Here is an 18,832-nt window from a genome sequence, read left to right as displayed (position 1 = left end):
TCTCGCACCCAACCTTTGAATAGTCCTTATCTACACTATGAGGCAAAATTCTTTGATGTACTCTGAGTTGATAAGTAAGGATTTGATCTCCTATTGTCAAATGTCGATTTGACACTATACATTTGGCAGCATCTTTCAAGTTGACTGTCTTATCATTACGACTTGCCATGACAAAACTGGCCATATTATTTACAGGACTATACTAAAAGTGACTTCTAAACTAAGTAACAGTGGCCTTAACTGTTCCATAATTAGGTTGTCCATTGTGGACAACAGTCATTCATACATATATAGCATTTTTATTCATATATAATAATATATCTTTATATCTCAAATATAACACATTTTACTCAAGAGCACTACAACTACTACCATTTCTAAACCAAGCAACAAAAGGTGTGTAAGTCATTCGAGAGCCGACGCTCTGTATGACTTTTAAGTGTCCTCCATGAGAAGTTGTGTACTGTGGGGTCTACACTGTCTCTTGCCCAAGCATGCACATCCTGAAACCATTGTTAGTTTTGTCCTCTAAAGAATTACAACTAAAGTACATTCCACCTTGCGAAACCATCAATTTTGGTAAATCTATAATGATCATTATTTGACTAACCTACTCCCTGAATATTTGATCAATTTATAGTAACAGTCACTTAACTAATTTCCGTTTAACTGATCCCATACAAATCATTGTATATATGGTTTGTCCGTCTACACTGCATTTCACTACAACACCCTAATACCATCTACTTAGTAGCATTCTGGTAAGCAATTTCCGAGCCTCATGTTTCGTGGTAACTATTACAAGACTCTTAGTTACCAACACACAAATATCAAGGCTGCAAACATGCAAACCATTCGATAATCTACAAGCCAGAAAGCTGCAAGCACCTGCAAAGCACCTTGCATGCTTTCTTCCCTTCCACCAGCATGGACCAGGGGCATCATTGACGCCTGCTTCCTTGGACTTAGAGGTTAGGACTGTGTAACCATTATGTAAGTACCCTCCACCAAGAACACCTATTCCACCTACACAGAGGTCTCCGGACTGATGGGTGCTTGACCGGGTGGTAGAGTCCGATTGAGAAGTTTGGGGGCTGACAACATGATGGCTGCTGCACCTAGAGGTGCTGTGATGAGGATGACCAGCACAGCTATTGTTAACACCTGCAGTGGATGGGAAATATCATATCAATATCGGTAAGAAATCTTACTATGCTTGGTAGCCCATTACTGCTTATAAAGATATAAAAATAAAGTGTACACTTCATTACTGTCCTCGTTCAGGTGCTGTCACAATGTCTACACACGAGAACAAGGTTTGTTACACGAGAAATGTGACTTGGTCATACCTGTTTACCAAGTTTCTCGTACTCCTCTCCTGCGCCCTCTTGACGGGCATAGTCGTATGCTTTGGAGCCTATGGCAGCCTGTAATAAAATAAGATTAACAACATTGATGTTTAATTATACATTAATACATACATATACCAAGGGGTTTTTTCCCCTTACAAGGGAGGTAGCCAAAGACAAACACATGAATCCGCTCCCACCCATTTCATCCCCACATACCCCATTCCCATTCACCACCCCTCCCTCCCTCTTTTCTTGGCTCCTCCTGGATGATGGGTCACCCCTGCATCTCTCCTACTGCCCTGGCACAGAAGCAATGCAGCAAGACACAGCACATCCACAGCAGGGCCACTTCACTTAATCAGCAATTCCCCCTTTCCGTCCCCTCATGCAGAAAAGAGAAGGCAGGGAGAAATCCTTTTGGACTACAATTACAGTAATCTCTCCAATATACAAACTAATTGAGTCTAGTCTCCTAACTGTGCCCCACTTAGTCACTTTTACAATGCTCATCGAAAACATACATACATGCATATACCAAAGGCTTTTCCCTCTTACACCAGGGGTAGCCAAAAAGAAAATGATGGCAGTATTCTTAACTCCCAACAGCCACAGCCACCATGCATCTCCAAAACCCACTCAACCCACCACCACCACTATCAGCACCACAGGAGTATGAAAAAAGAAAAGGTTTTGTCCAAGGGGTGCTAAAAGTGATTTAAAAATGATAGAAATAAACGATAGCAAAAATGAAGTACAAATACAAAATTTGCCACTTTCATTCCATCAAACCTTTTAAGTCTTATCTTACTTTGCCCACTTTATTTCTATAAAAAAAAATTAACAACAACAACAATCATAAACCATTTGAGTATAAAGACCACAATGGAAATAAATTTACATGCTTTTTTGGTTATCCTTGGCCACTGTAATTATTATTTCAAACTATGTGTTCTTTTCATTATCTGCACTTCATGTATATTGATTCAATGCCAAATAAACTTATTATTATTATCATTATTGTGAGAGAGGCAGAGGGGAAAACACACAAATAGAATGAGAGCAAATAAACTCTCATTCTATTTGTGTGTTTTTCTGCCTCTCTCACAACCTGTCAAGATGTCGTCACATTATTGTTACCTGCACAGTTGCTTTAGGGAGCCACGCAAAAGCAACAAAAAGTCGTTCTTTGAGGTTGAGCTCGCCACCCGCCACCACCAGGAAAGACGTGATGACACGAAGCGTCAGGCCAATACAAAGAGTTAACACACCATATCCAACAGTGTTTATATCCAACTCCATGACCTGGTGTAGAAAAAATTAAATTTAAAAATAAATGCTGCTGACACCAATACATCTATGTATAGTTGTGGGATTACAGTTTTCTAAGAATAGATTCTCTCACTGTTCCAGTAGCCTGCATAAGCCAGTTTTTAATAACTGTTTTGCAGAACTCATGAAATTCCAACAACATGTTCATACATACATATACCAAAGGCTTTTTTCCCCCTTATAAGGGAGGTAGCCAAAAAACAAAGGCATAAAAACCACTCCCACCCATTCCAACCCTATCACACTCAACTCCTCTCCCTCTCATCTTGCCACCTCCCAGATGACGGGTCATCCCTGCATCTTGTCCACTGCCCTGGGTCAGAAGCAGTATCACAAGACACAGCACATCCAAAGCAAGGCCGCTTCATTAAATCGGCGACCCCCCCTCTCCGTCTCCTCATGCAAAAAAGGAGAAGATGGGGAGAAATCCCTTTGTGCTGCGTCAAATTTTTCTCACACATACTCCCTCACCCCCCCATCCCCCATCCATCCCACCTCATACAAACCGGTAATAACTGGCTGAATCCCACCACTGTCTATATACCAAAACCTTTTCTCCCTTATGATGTGGGTTGGTAAAGTCATAGTAAATGTGGGCAAATGTAATGGACTTATAAAACCCATTCAATGACCTCCTCTCCTCTCTCAGCACTTTGAGGATGAGGGGTCATCCTCTCTACCATACTGCTTGGTTCAAAAGCAATGCAGTGAGGCATAGTTCTTCCAAAGTAGGGCCTGACAGCTGGAGCTATTTACACCACTGCCTCATCATAAGATGACCCCCCCACCCTAGTCCTCATTCACACAAAAATAAATTATGATTCAGTTTAATGTCACATATTCCCCTTAACTGGCAGCTAGGATAGTGTCCCTTGCAGAGGACTTTGCAACGTGAAATTTCATGAACCATACCCTTGGTCCAAGTAGTGACGTTCTAACCTGTTTAACCTGTTCAGCCAGTGAGCGCCCAATATAAATTATGAAGCAAATGAAAACATCTATTCATGGTTTGTCATTCTTCCATAATGTGGCGATCTGAGCTATATGTAACTAACAGTACTTGTTAACCTAATTACAAATGGATACGTTTTCTTACACTATTTTCTGTTTTGTTTTCAGACTATGGAGACGCTTTTGGTAGAATAAAATGTAAAGAATGTTTCTGAGAGTTGTTTGAATACTACCTCACATTCACAATCTTCCTACATTCAATCCTATCCTTTTTGCTCTCCTTTTTCCTTGCTGAACAGTGAACATCTTTACATTTTGCTCAATGTTTCTCAAATACTTATCTTACAATACAAACTTCATCTATCTTACTTCCCCAATCACATCCTTTGTTTCCCTCCTGATTCTCTCAACACCTTCCCAATCACATTAAGCTTGATACCTCTTAAACTACTACATTCATACTTCAGCTCTCTTATCCTTGTATGGTGGGACTATATATGCACTCGTCCAACCCAATGGGACATTTGTTCCACTTGGACACGTTAAACAATCAATCAATCAATTCACTGCCCCAAGTCTCTCTTTCAGGAGACCCACATCTCCCAGGTAACCAGTAAATGGCCACAAGACTGGTCCATAAGTCTCTCTCTCTTTCTCTCTCTCTAACCAGTAAATAGCCACAAGACTGGCCCATAAGTCACTCTCTTTCTCTCTCTCTAACCACTAAATGGCCACAAGACTGGCCCATAAGTCTCTCTCTCTCTCTCTCTAACCAGTAAATGGCCACAAGACTGATCCATAAGTCTCTCTCTTTCTCTCTCTAACCACTAAATGGCCACAAGACTGGCCCATAAATCTTTCTCTCTCTCTTTCTCTATAACCAGTAAATGGTCACAAGACTGGCCCACAAGTTTCTCTCTTTCTCTCTCTCTAACCACTAATTGGCCACAAGACTGGCCCATAAGTCTCTCTCTATCTCTCTCTAACCACTAAATGGCCACAAGACTGGCCCATAAGTTCCTCTCTTTCTCTCTCTCTCTCTAACCAGTAAATGGCCACAAGACTGGCCCATAGGTCAGTCAGTCAGTCTCTCTCTCTCTCTCACACACACACAAAGATGGGAGGGCTTTATAAGGTCATGGGGGTAAATCAAGAAAGACCACATGTCTAAAGGATGTGAAGACATATAATTGTCCATATAGATGCATAAATATGTGGAATATCTTAGAAGGTGATATAGCCCAAGCTCAAACAATACATGAGTTCTAATCTAAATATGATTACTGGAAATCAAGGAGAGAGATTAAGTTGGAACTGTACATGAATTTGAGTCCAGGGAGGCTAGAAAATTAGAGAATATAAGATGAAAACCTTTGCTCCTTTCCTGTGTAATACAATTAGGTAAAAAAAAAGCCTTAATTTCCTTTATGAGGAGGTGGGGAAGGACAGTCAAATCAAACACTCTTCATGAACCCCCCCTATTCACCAGTTGAATGAAATTATTTGGTGTTAGAACAATATTTATGAATTATATTACATCTATAATGAAGTTATTCTGGTTACTGAACTAACACCTATTATTTATATACCAATAGGATTCTTCCCCCTAATAAGGGAGTAGCCAAACAAACACACTCACCTGAATTTCAGTTCCAATGAGTCCAAACAGGAGAGGTTGGAAGAAGGACCACATAGTGGCAATGTAGTCAGCTACTGGGTTCTGAAATAATGAATATTTTTCATAATTAGTAACAACGTAATGACGAAGCAAAGAAGTAATGAAGCAGTGGGGGTAAACCAGCTTTGGTCGTTAGGCTCAGCTGAATCTTGCTGCAATGCATCTGACCTATGCAATGTAGTGGGGGGACAGCGATGATCCTTTCTTCACCAATTATTTTTCTATTTCCAATAGGGGGAGTTTGCAATGTCATATCATAAACTTTTCTATTTCCAAACTATTTCAGCTCTCTTTGATCTACTTTATTCAACAGCCTTTTCCACCCCAATTCTGCTTTCACCTTTATATTTGTCTAAAAGAGGGTAGAGTGCCGGAGGACTGTAGGAGTGCCTGTACAGTTCTGCTTTACAAGAGAAAAGAGGACAAATATGAGTGTAGTAGTTTCAGAGGGATCAGTTTGTTGAGTGTAGTTGGGAAGGCTTATGGGTGGATTAGGAGAGGAACAGAGAGGGTTTTGGACACGTAGGGATTGCATGAATCAGATTTTTGTGGTAAGGCAGATATGCAAGAAAGTTTTAGGAAAAGGTAAGGATGTTTTTTGAACCTTTATGGATTTGGAAAAGGCTTATGACAGAGTAGACAGGAAGGCACTGTGGGCGGTATTACAGATATATGGGATAAAAGGAAAGCTGTTGAAAGCAGTCAAGAGTTTTTATGAGAGTACTAGAACCTGTGTTAGAATTAGAAATGGAGAGAATGAGTGGTTTGAAGTAAAGGTAGGAATTTGTCAGGGATGTATTATGTCGCCTTGGCTGTTCAAGTTAGTGAACAAGTTGAAGATAAATATGGGTATAAGTAAGGTTATGAGATGTACAAGGGGAGAATATGACATCATATTGGAAGTGAGTATCAAGGGAGAGAGACTAGAGAAAGTGGATAGCTTTAGATACTTGGGTGCAAATGTGGTGGGAAAGGGAAGAGTGGAGGTGGAGATAGTATGTAGGTTGAGAGATGCAAGTAAATGCCTTGGGGAATTATAAAGTGTAACGAGAAATAGACATTTGAGAATGCATGATAAAAGGATATTGTATGAAGGAGTGATTGTGCTGACAATACTGTATGGGGCAGAAATGTGGAACATAAGAGAGGAAGAGTTTAAATGGGTTCGAGATGAAATGTCAGAAGTACGGTAGTGGTTACTAGGCTAGACTGAGTTAGAAACGAGGTGAGGTGGAGAGCAGAAGTGGAAAGGGAGTTGGGAGATAGAGTTGATGAAAGAGTATTAGGATGGTTTGGACACATGGAAAGAATGAGTGAAGAAAGATTAGTAAAAGAGGTGTGGAAGGCAGAGGTGGAAGGAGTGAACATGAAGGGGTGACCAAGGATGAGATGGATGGATGGGGTAAAAGGGGCACTGGGAAAGAGGGGAATGTCTGTTGAGGAAGGAAGGGAGAAGGCAGAAGATAGGGGTGAGTGTAGAATGGTTGTGTATGGATGATGCTGGCATGGAAGGGAGTAGGTGGGGGTTGGAGTGAGGAAGTATGTCTGAATCATATTTTGATGCAGCCCGAAGGGAATTCTCACCGTCTTCTCATTGTCTGCATGAGGGGACAGAGGGGGGGTCACTGATTAAATGAAGCAGCCTTGCTGTGGATCTGCTGTGTCTTGCTACATTGCTTCTAACCCAGAGCAGTGGGCAAGATGCAGGGATGACCCATCATCCAGGAGGAGTCAAGATAAGAGGGAGGGAGGTGGGCGAATGAGAGTGGAGTATGTGAGGATGGAATGGGTGGGAGTGGATTTTATGCCTTAGTTTTTGGCTACCTCCCTTGTAAGGGGAAAAAAGCTGTTGATATATGTATGTATAAAAAGCATACATATACCAAAGATTTTTTTCACCTTTATAAGGGAGGTAGCCAAAAAACAAAGGCATAAAACCACTCCCACCCATTCCATCCCCTGTTAATAAAACTAGGAAGGCTTGCAAAGAATGACGCACCTCATCATCGGACCATCCTTGTGAGCGCCATCCAATCCCTGCTACAAAGGCCAACGACAAACAACCCAAGGCACCAGCTCCTGCAAATTTAATCTGGAAAAAAAAACGAAAAATAAAATAAATAAATTGATGAATAAAAACAAAATTCTAAGATGTGAGAAACCTATATATGGTAAGAGGTTTCCTAATTGGGATATGGAAAAACAAAACCACATCAATGGAAGCTATCAAAAGAATTTGTGATGCAATACTTGTATATACATTCATGAATGATGACACTTTTGTACTAATGCTGTCTTTCCTTTACGTTGTTCTCTTACACTAGCCATTTACCCTATCTACAACTACCTACCCAGGGCAGTGGACAGGATGCAGGGATGACCTGTCATCCAGGAGGTGCCAAGATAAGAGGGAGGGAGGAGGGTGGAGGGGAGTGGAATATATAGGAAATGGAATGGGTGGGAGTGGTTTCTATGTCTTTTTCTTTTTGGCTACCCCCTGTGTAAGGGGGAAAAAGCCTTCAGTATATGTATGTATGTACAACTACCTGAGCCCTTGTTGTGGTAGTGGTGGGGACATGTAAGAATTCTGCCAGTATTCTCATGGGATGAAATGGGATGGAGTAAAACAACTAGGGAGGATCAGGGGGGAGTTTTATGGATGTTAGATGGATGAAGGTTGAATGTATGCCTCGACTAGGTCACCAAAAGGGCCATTTGGTGTACGGTCATATTTTACAATAAATAATTACAACAATGAACCAGCAAAAATTCATCTAAACTCACCTTTTGACTTCCAAAGACAGCCAGCATTCCTCCTCCTAGAAGAACAAGAAATCGCAAGATGGCTGCGTTCTTTTCGTGCTTGTAGGGGAGTAGCCAGCAGAGAGCCCCCATCAGGCCTCCATAACCAAGCCCTAAAAGCACTTCTAGAGGACCTTTCATCACTGTCCATTCTAAAGAGCCTGGAATAAAGAAATGAAGTTTATTTAAAATGTTCTGTGCATTATCATAGTCCTGAATCTTCTCGAATGCAAAATCTAATCTTCACTCAAAGAAGAATCGTGATCACACAGACACAGAACATCTCATGCAGCGAGTCCTCCTTATACGGTAATTCTTTATCCGGTAAATTCACAGTTACGGTATTTAGTAATTACTACCCTCGATTCTATTTACGGTAAGGAAAATTCACAGATATGGTATCCGATAGATATTTTGAAGAGGAAAGAGCAGGAAGAAGGTACGTCTGCCATTTCCTTTTATTAAATGTTATAATGGATTCGGTATACGGTAATTTCAATTTGCAGTAAGGTTTTCAGGAACGCATATAACAAGGACTTACTGTACTACAATGGCCCATGCTAACAATTGCCATACAACAACACAATATCTCTTCTCTAAGTGACTTATAGTCCTGCCTAGGAGCTGCTACCAGTGTCCTAAAGGGTGCAAGTCTTCTGCAGAAGAGACTGGGGGCAATGGATAGATTGACTGTTGACCATTTTCTAGGGGCAATGGATAGATTGATTGTTGACCATTTTCTAGGGGCAATGGATAGATTGATTGTTGACCATTTTCTAGGGGCAATGGATAGATTGATTGTTGACCATTTTCTAGGGGCAATGGATAGATTGATTGTTGACCATTTTCTAGGGGCAATGGATAGATTGATTGTTGACCATTTTTATGATCTACAATCCCTCCTTTCTGCTACTCTTCTCAAATATCTGACACAATATCATCCCCATGGATGAAATAAAATTCACCACAAAGTAAATAATTGTTTAAATAATTGTTTCTCTCAATCAACATTCTACCTCCACCTTCACTCCACCTTTTCTTGCCACATTTGCACCCAAGTATCTAAAACTATCCACTTCCTCCAGTCGCTCTCCCTTAATGATCACTTCCAGTCTACTGCCACTTTCACCCCTTGTACATCTCATCACCCTACTTTTACCCACATTTATCTTTAGCTTTCTTCTATCACATACTCTCCCAAACTCTGTCACCAACTTCCTCAATCCCTCCTCCGATCCTGCCACAAGCGCAGTGTCGTCAGCAAACAACAGCTGGCTCACCTCCCACTTTTCTCCATTTTCTTTAACCAGCTCCAATCCCTGACCCACTACCCTTGCATTTACCTCTCACACTACCCCATCCATGTATAAGTTGAACAGCCAGGGCGACATAACGCATCCTTGACGAAGTCCCACCTTTACCTCGAACCACTCACTCTCTCTATTTCTAATCCTGACACAAGCTCTACTACTCTCATAAAAACTCTTGACAGCTCCTAGAAGCTTTCCTCCTATCCCATATATCTGCATAACCTCCCACAGTGCCTTACTGTCTACCCTATCATAAGCCTTTTCCAGATCCATAAAAGCCCAAAAAACATCCTTCCCCTTTCCTATAGCTTTCTCACATATTTGTCTTACCACAAAGATCTGATCTACACAACCTCTACCTGTCCTAAATCCACACTGTTCCTCACCAATTACTCCCTCTGTTCCTCTCCTAATCCTCTCAATCAAGATCCTCCCATAACCCTTCCCAACTACACTTAACAAGCTAATCCCTCTGAAACTACTACATTCACACTTGTCCCCTTTTCCCTTGTAAAGTGGAACTATACAGGCACTCCTCCAGTCCTCCGGCACTCTACCCTCTCTCCAGCAAACATTAAATAACCTTACCAGCCAGTCCACCATCACTGTACCTCCTTTTTTTAGACATTCTGCATGGCATCCATCCAGACCAGGTGCCTTACCTGCTTTCATCATCTTAACAACTGCCTTCACTTCATCCTTCCTTATTTCTCCTCCATTTTCCTCACTCATCACTCTCATTTTCTTAGCATTTCCCACTGCAACTACCTTTCCCTCCCTATCCTCCTTCACATTTAGCAACTCCCTAAAATATTCTCCCCATCTTCCCCTTACTGCCTTCTCTTCCATTATCATCTCTCCATCTGCACCTTTTACCTTTTCTTCTCTACTTGATTCGCCTCCTCTTCCTCTCTTAATTTCTTTCTAAAACATCTTTTTATTACTTTCAAAATTTTCTGTCATACTCTTACCCCACTTCACATCTGCTCTCCTCTTTGCCTCCTTTACCTTTTGTTTTACTTCTCTTTTCTTTTCTTTGTACCTCTCATATGACTCCCTCGTCCTATTTTGTAACCAATCTGTGAAAGCTCGCTTCTTCTCTTCTAAACAAGAATAAAAAGAACAGGAAACTGGAAATATGAACATGATAAAAATTCTAATTCAATGACATTACCAGAATAAAATTTTATGAGTATATTTTTGCATTAGCTGGAATTATAAATCTGGAAAGCAAAAGAAAAAGAAAACATTTACCTGAGGAACTTTAGAGAAAGAAAATTAAATATTACCTGTAGAAAATGTGATCCCGAGAAGAACACCAAACCCAGATATGGCAAGAACATCATCAATACTTGCAGCTGCAATAACCAATGTTGGGATGCCTTTGTCTACTCCATATCCTTGATCACATAAACTTAGTAGACATGGCACTACTACTGCAGGTGACACAGCAGCCAAGATGAACCTGCAGAGAGATCAAATATAATCAGCAACATGGAAGGTGAACCCAATTTGTGCCTCAAAATCAATCTTAATTGTTTAACTGGGGAAATTGTTGGGAAAACTAGTAGATAAAATTTTGGAGAAAATGAAAAAGATAGCTATAGTTAAAAGCTGATCAGCATTCTTTTAGATAAAAGACTACTCTACATTAGTACAAGAATACAGTGTCACCCTAAACCATAAGTGTTGTAAATTCCTCTAAGTAGTGACTACATAAAACATTCTTTATACACCAAGCACTCTTTTCCTTTATATGAAGGGATGCAAAATCAAAACACACAACCTCATTATGATCTGGTTTAACATACAAACTCCCCCATCAGGAGGCTAGGGCAGTGCCCTTTACAATTGGTTTTGTAGCTTAAATTTAACGAACCATGCCCTTGGTCCAACTCGTTGGCAGCAGGGTTCAAACCACCAACACCTCAACCTCCACTGCAAATTGTGACACTGACCCATTCATCCAGCAAACATCCAACCTCACTATCTATCTATACACCATAGGTTTGTTCCCCCTTACCATGGAGGTAGCCAAAGTCAAAAAGCATATGCACACTTCCACCCATTCCACTCCCCTCTCATCTTAGCTCCTCAAGGATGATGGGTCTTCCCTGTATCCCACCCACTGCCCTGGGTCAGAAGCAATGCAGCAAGACACAGTACATTCACAGCAAGGTCACTTCACTTAATCAATGACCTCCTCCTCTCCTTCCCCTCATGCAGAAAAATAGAAGAGGAGAAATCCCTTCGGGCTGTATCAAAACATTATAAACAAATAAAATCCTGTCCACTCTTCCCACCTCAGCTTTTCAAGGATGAATGGTCACCCTGTCCCCTGCCACACTGCACAAGGTGCAGTTCATGATGACATGAAATTATAAACAATCACCTCAGTAGGAAGGCGTGAAGGGGAAAACTGCGATGGGAGCAAAAGAGATGAGGATTTTCCAATCTCATGCCTAGCCCCTTTGTTTTGTGGGTAACAGTTAATTGGTTGGTGTGTGCAAGTGTGTGTATTTACCTAGTTGAATCTTATGGGAAGGGGGGCTATGCTCATGGGGTCCTGTCTCTGCATCTCACCATATCTAATTTGCTCTTAAATTCATGTACTGTTTTTGCACCCACTATTGTTTCATCTAGTGTATTCCATACATTCAACACTCTGTGGGGTAAGCTGTTCTTTTTCAGGTCTCTTCTATAAGTGTCCTTTTTGAGCTTCCTTCCATGTCCTCTTGTGTGTGTGTGTATTTACCTAATTGTACCTAATTGTATTTACCCAATTGTAGTAAACAGGAAAGAAGCTATGCTCGCTGGGTTCCACCTCCTATTCTCTAATTTTCTAACATACCTAGACTCAAATTCATATATGGTTCCAACTTAATCTATATCTTTGATTGTGTGTGTATGTGTGTGTGTTGGGGGGAAAATAACACTGTCTGAACTTAGATTAAACAAGTGCCCCTTAGAATAGAGAGGTCATCTTACTTGTGACAGGTCCAACTGCTATTCAAAAGGATACAACACAGATCACATCATCAGGCATTAGCCAGAAAAAAGACATGCACCCTTCAGTAAAGAATGGATTAAGACAATTTCCATTCTCTTTCCCTTTTTTCGATATAAAAAAACAAAACAAATACCTACCCAAGCATAAAGCCCCACTGCCAGGGGAAGCCTAGAAGAAAGTGAGTGGTGACGGCAACAGTAACTGTTTCAACGAGGCACGGGGAGAAGGCAAGACGCAACACCATAAAACTTAATTGTCTCAGGGCATGAGGGTCCAGGCCAAGACCAGCACGGAGTAGAATGACCACCAAGGCTGTGTTTCTGTGATGAGAAAAAAATTAGGATACTAACTAAAACATGTAAGGATAAAACCACATGTATATAAAAGGGAAAAAACTGTCAAGTCTTATTTAAGGTCAACTTCATATATCCGTAACAATAAAGAGAGTAGGAACTTTACTTTTTGTACAACTCTACACTGAATCACTTAGCATATTTTTTTTATAGAGAAAATAATACAAGAAACAAGACAAACTACAAGGCTAATTCAGAGGGCTAATTCAAACACTAAATCATCCATAACAACACAAAAGATTACTTCATTTAGCATCAATATAGATCCACACATGATCTGAACCATCTGACAAAAGCTAGGACAAAATTGGCTAAGTGACCATCATGCATCAATGTATTTATTATCAAACAGATTCCTTTTTCTGAAGCCCACAAATGTTACGATTTTAGTGTAAACTCACCTTAGTGTTGCAGACCAATCAGAATCGATGCTACTGCCGATGACGCTGACACCAGGGACACTCCGCAGAAGGATACCCACCAAGAGCATGCCCAGGAGAGGCGGCAAGTGAACCACGGATACTATATGGCCCCCGACAAGTGCAAGAACGAACAACACCATTAGGGCGAAGATGTTGCCATGAGGCGGTATTGCCATTTCTCCGGTGATGGAGATGAGGGAACCCCATATCATTAGGAAGATCAGCGTCCATGTCAATACACGTCCAACCTATAAAGGAGGATGACGAGAACTTAGGTGCATTGATTATATATAGCATTACGAGGATTGGCAAGGGTGGGTGAGTGCCTTGGCTGGCTACCCCCTCTATAAAGGGGAAAGAAGCCTATTGGTATCAAGGCATACATCTACCATTAAATGAATGTTAAATAACAGAAAGGGAGTATAGTCAATCAGAAGTGGAAGAGTACCATACCCCTCCACATCATGCTTGGCAGTTCAATGTCTTCTAGAAAACCATTTAGTTACTAATTATTTACTAATTTTCGCATCCATGATAAATTTGGATTAAAAGAATTTAATCTTGAAAAATCACTGCTAAAATACTGAATACCAGGTAATCAATTGAACATGAAAAACACTTGCTATTTTTGTTGTGGTAAAAAGTGAATCAACTATAAAAGCACACTTCTAGGCACTTAATAGGTACAGTAATCTGAGAACAAAAAAAAATAAAAAATAAATAATAAATAAATAAATAAATAAATTAATAAAAAAATAAATAAAAACTCCCATTTACCAGAGCACATAGTGGCTTTTGTTGGATGGAGTCAATGACCGCCCCAGGTAACGGAGAATATGAGGCACGACTGTCCTTCATGGTGGCAGGACTAGAACTGAGGATGTGTTCTGAGAATATGGGTCATGAATGCAAGGCAGCTGCTTACTGCTCAAGTTAAACTGCCTTGGTAGAGACTGTCAGTGACTAGAATTGAGTCACAACATTTTAGGCTTTGCATGTTAAGCCTAGGCCAATTCCTTTTTTGGTCCATATGAATACTGTTTTGGTACATATATATACATAAAAAGTGGATGAACAAGTAACCCTTGCTGCATATCTCCTAACACCTGAGCATACTAAGGGTAACATTTCTCCAGCTGAGTTGCTCAAGCTGTGCAATGTTGATGATTTCTGGGCCAGTCACCCTTTATTTTCAACTTAATTCCTCTCATGTCATGAGATAAGTGATTAGCCACATGTTTCTTTGTGATGAGGATATTTCAAAACCCTTGGAAACAGATTATGACCAACTAAGGGAGTTTTTATAAAAGTAGTGAAAGTAAGTGGTAAAAGTTAGCAAGATATGGCAACGCTGCCTTGAGTGGTGAGCAAAGGTGCAATTATATAAGGGATGACATCACTGAATACAAATGATAAGCTAGCGTAGCTTACTCATCATGACTTGGGAGGGTGATGCTTTCTTTAGAAAAATGGAAGTGTGATAAAATTTTAACTATTAAAAAAAGAAAGAAAGAAAGAAAAAAAAAAAAAAAAAAAAAAAAAAAATCCTGTTATCAACCACACCAACATAACTTATCTCTTACATATAGCCATTTTGTTACAACAGATAAAGAGCATGGAGTATGGGGGTAGCCTTTTATCTAGCAATATTTTTTTTTCCTCTTTTAAAATGTGTAATATATATGTGATTTAATGCAATATATTTTTTCATGAAAATGATAGAAATTAAGTAACTGGTAACTTATCCTATGACTACAGCCCCTTCACACTCTTATCAGTACTTGTCTAGCTTTAAGTGAGGTGTGTGGCAACACATGATGTGCATAAAGAATTCTTGCCCACCCTGATCAAATTTCAGTGAACACTTCTGCTAAGTATCTCAACTCATTCAGTCATGCAAAACACACATTATTTCACAGTGACTTATAAACTACATGTTTTACAGCAACATCAGACTAACCCTTTCTGAGGCCACATTAAATTTAATCTCCACTATTATCCTACTTTAAATGTGCTTAGAAACTACTTCCCTTCATTTAACATCAGTTCACACACAGACCTGTTACTGCCACTCATTCTATGGTGAACATTGAAGAGCAGTTGGCACAGAACTTTAAAATATCCATTCTTTTTTTTTTGTGGTATAGTTATTATTATTGTTTTTTTTTTTTTCTTTGGGGGGGGGGTTGGGGGTGGGACATGGTATTTGCAGACAGGCTGCACTGGTATTTTCATTGGAGATTTATTTGGGGCCATAAAAATGATTGTGATTTGGAGCACATTTAATTGAACAATTGCTTAGTTTCCTATATATCATTCTATTTATATACCAGGGCTTTTTTCCCCTTTACCAGGAAGGTAGCCAAAGTCAAAGTAGCCAAAATATATTTATTTGCAGCTATAAAAAGGTTTCTGTGATTTGGAGCACATTTAACTGAATAATTGCTTAGTTTCCTATATATTTCTATCTAAATACCAATGGTCCCCTTACCAGGGAGGTAGCCAAAGTCAAAATAGCCAAAATTTAGTTCCCATAGAAGGTAAAAATTTCACATAAGCTGCAGCTAAAGCTGTCACCTTTGGAGAGCAAATGATGAAACAAAGAGGCAAGTATGGTAATGGCAGAAAAGAGTCATGCATACAAGGAATGGTTCCAAAGAAGACATGGGGAAGTATGGAGTAGATATACTTGTAGAGTAAAGAAGATGAAAAATGTCAAGAGAAGAGCAAATACATGATGCAGTTTGTCTGAGAATTTTGAAAGAAATAAAAAAGCTTTGGAAGGAGGTGAAAAAAGTATGAAGAAGCAAATCAGGTAGAGAGGAAAGGGTAAAGGGATTGCAGGTGGACAATTGTTACTGGAAGAGAAGGCAGTGAGAGGGAAATGGGCAGAGTATTTCATGGTACTGCTGAATAAAGAGGAAGAAAGGGAGGCTAATTCATGGAAGATGCTTGTGAATTAATGTGACAGGAGAGGAGAATGTAAACACTATTGCAATTGGAGAGATAAAAATAAACCTGAAAGAAATAAAAGCTGGAAAGATACCAGAGTTGAATGGTTGCCATGTGGTATGTGGAATAGTAATAGTGGATTGGTTGGTTGGTAAGGTGAGCATTGCTATACAAAGAGAAATGAGACAAATATGAATGTAGTATTTTCAGTGGTATAAGTCTGTTGAGAGTGGTTGGGAAGATGTACAGATGAGCATTATCTAAAGGGATTAAGAGGGGTAAGAGTAGTGTGAGTTTAGAAGACTGTGCATAGATAAAGCTTTCGTGATAAGACAGATATGCAAAAAGTAATCATAATAATTGTTGACTGAAGTTTCATCAAGTTTCATCAAATAAGCTGCAGCCCCACAATGGGTGGCAATGGTCTTTGGGCTGTCACACAGATCTCTCTGGGAAGACACTTTGGATTATTGTCTGTGTAGTACAGTGGTAGTGCGCTGGCCTGTAATCACAGGGTCAGCAGATCGAACCTTGCCCAGGCCAGTGAGCTTAAACTGTTTACTGGGGAGGTTACTGCCATGGCTGGGCACCATGGTGGGGGGTGTTTATGCTTGTCTCGGCTGATGTTCTGAGGAGAGTCTTTGAGAGACTGATATTGGAAATGAAATCCAGAGGGGGGGGGGGTCGCCAAAGTAATGAAGCAGCCTTGCAATGGATGTGCTATGTCTAGTGACACTGCTTCTGACCCAGGACAGTGGAGAGGATGCCAAGGAGGTGCCAAGATGTGAGGGATGGAAGAGGGAGGAGGGGAGTGGAATATGCAAGGGGTGGAATGGGTGGGAGTGGTTTCTATGCCTTTTTCTTTTTGGCTACCTCCCATGTAAGTGGGAAAAAAACCTTTGGTATATATATGTATGTATGTAATTTGTACTGGTGTGGTGCTTTCTATATCACCAGCTGAAAGCATTAGGTGGAGAGCAGTCACTAGTTATAAGGTTCTCATGTGTGAAAATGTGCAAGAAATACAAATGAAGTTGATAGACAAAGATCCTGAGCTCCATCCATTGACAAGATTGACCCCTCAGGACTGCAACTCCTGACGGAGGTGACGAGATTGACTGGTTTACAAAATACTAGATCACTTCACCAAGTCAGGAAACAATTCAACAACTTTTCGAGGACCTTTCCCATACTGCTAACCAGAAACAATGTTCCCATGAAAGAAATACAAGAGTTCAGTACTTACCTTGCCATGGGGTGGGCATGACATAGCATACTTGATACGATGCATTCGAGACGGATTTGCAGGTAATGCATTATGCTTATGTAGGAATGGGCGGCAAAAACCACACATGATGCTTAAGCTATCACCCGATAATCTATGTCCGTCACCGCTCGAAAGCTTTTTCTCAGAAACTCGATCCCACACAGGTGATTCTTCTTCCACTATGGTAGTTCCTGAATTGAAGGGGTACAGAAAACATTAACCTCTTCACTCCGGGGCACATCGCACGTCTGGTAGCATTAGCTGCCCGACGTGCAATGTTGTGTCATAATAATCACATTATAAAAAATAAAGTCAGTGCTCAATTGTTTGTTCTCTTTCACCCGTGTATTTTGATAACCATAGAAAATTGATGAAGCCAGTTTAGAGAGAATGGAGATTACGTAGGTACGATTACAATAAATATAATCAAGATGCCGACGTCGGCATCATCGAGTACCCACTTGCTCCTCATGCCGCCTACGTAGGCGTCACCATATGGAAGTGGTTAAGCTATGACACAGCATCACCATTATCATACATATCACTATATGCATACCCATGACCAAAATGTTCCTCAAAACAATTCAAACAAAAAATTTATTTATATGGTAATAATACATACATAACACCAAAGGCTTTTTCCCCCTTACACGGGAGGTAGCATGGTAATAATATTCAATTGAAAAAGAAACAAAAAATAAAGAAATTAGTATAGATGGTGGAAAGAGATATAACAAAATTGTATGACCACAAATGTCCCATGTTTCATGAAATGGAAAAGCTATAGCCCCACATTGACTGACAAAGGAACTCCGGCCCTCCCAGAGGTCTCTTTAGAAGAATCTTTAGATTGTTGTGTGTGTTGTATTGTGGGACTACTTATATGTCACCAACTGAAAGTGATTAGAGGAAGGAGCAGTTACTAATTGTCAGCTCTTCATGTGCAAAAAGGTGCAAGAAATGCAGTTGAAGTTGATATAGCAAGATCTTGGCCCCAGTTCAGAGTCAAAGTGTCACTGCATCTCTTGATGAAGAAGAGGGGGTCGACAGGTTTTGAAATGGTCATCTTTGCTGTCCATCTTGCAGGACAACCATATGTAGGTTGTTGTTGTTGTTCCCTACACTGTCAAGCCAAGCTGCCCTGTCTCCCTAAGGAACACCACGGCTGAAACGGGGTTTACCCACAAATCCTTCGTGGAGTGTATACTGTGTTGTTGGCATGTGTGATTGTGTGCAATACAATTTTCCATAATGTGCCATATAGTACAAGGTGAAGTGTTGCATCCTGGACAGTTATGTGGTCATCCAGCCTCTTCTGGTAGCTTAGGAGGGCTAGATGGTGGCCACATCACAGTCTGGCCAAGTGGTTTCTGTCATTACAGGGGGAGAGGAGATTCAGAAGGATG

At 40.4% G+C, this 18,832-nt stretch overlaps 1 protein-coding gene across 4 annotated transcripts in view; it reads right to left on the bottom strand.

Moving 5' to 3' along the window:
- Window positions 1-18,832, bottom strand: part of LOC143022399 (sodium/hydrogen exchanger 9B2-like) — a 607,113-nt gene that overhangs the window by 6,810 nt on the left and 581,471 nt on the right. For all 4 annotated transcript variants that reach the window (XM_076180566.1, XM_076180564.1, XM_076180567.1 and 1 more), the window contains 10 exons: window positions 17,406-17,617; window positions 13,187-13,455; window positions 12,570-12,752; window positions 10,712-10,887; window positions 8,095-8,273; window positions 7,310-7,402; window positions 5,272-5,352; window positions 2,490-2,654; window positions 1,350-1,427; window positions 1,031-1,164 (listed from right to left, as the gene is read on the bottom strand). In XM_076180566.1, coding sequence (XP_076036681.1) covers window positions 1,031-1,164; window positions 1,350-1,427; window positions 2,490-2,654; window positions 5,272-5,352; window positions 7,310-7,402; window positions 8,095-8,273; window positions 10,712-10,887; window positions 12,570-12,752; window positions 13,187-13,455; window positions 17,406-17,617 — 1,570 coding nt within the window. The remainder of the gene's footprint in view (window positions 1-1,030; window positions 1,165-1,349; window positions 1,428-2,489; window positions 2,655-5,271; window positions 5,353-7,309; window positions 7,403-8,094; window positions 8,274-10,711; window positions 10,888-12,569; window positions 12,753-13,186; window positions 13,456-17,405; window positions 17,618-18,832) is intronic.

This window comes from Oratosquilla oratoria, chromosome 44 (assembly GCF_046742065.1).
Source record: "Oratosquilla oratoria isolate Oo_2021 chromosome 44, ASM4674206v1, whole genome shotgun sequence".
NCBI classification, from domain to species: Eukaryota; Metazoa; Arthropoda; class Malacostraca; order Stomatopoda; family Squillidae; genus Oratosquilla; species Oratosquilla oratoria.
Note: the sequence above shows the minus strand (reverse complement) of the source record. Positions and strands in the feature narration are given on the sequence as shown.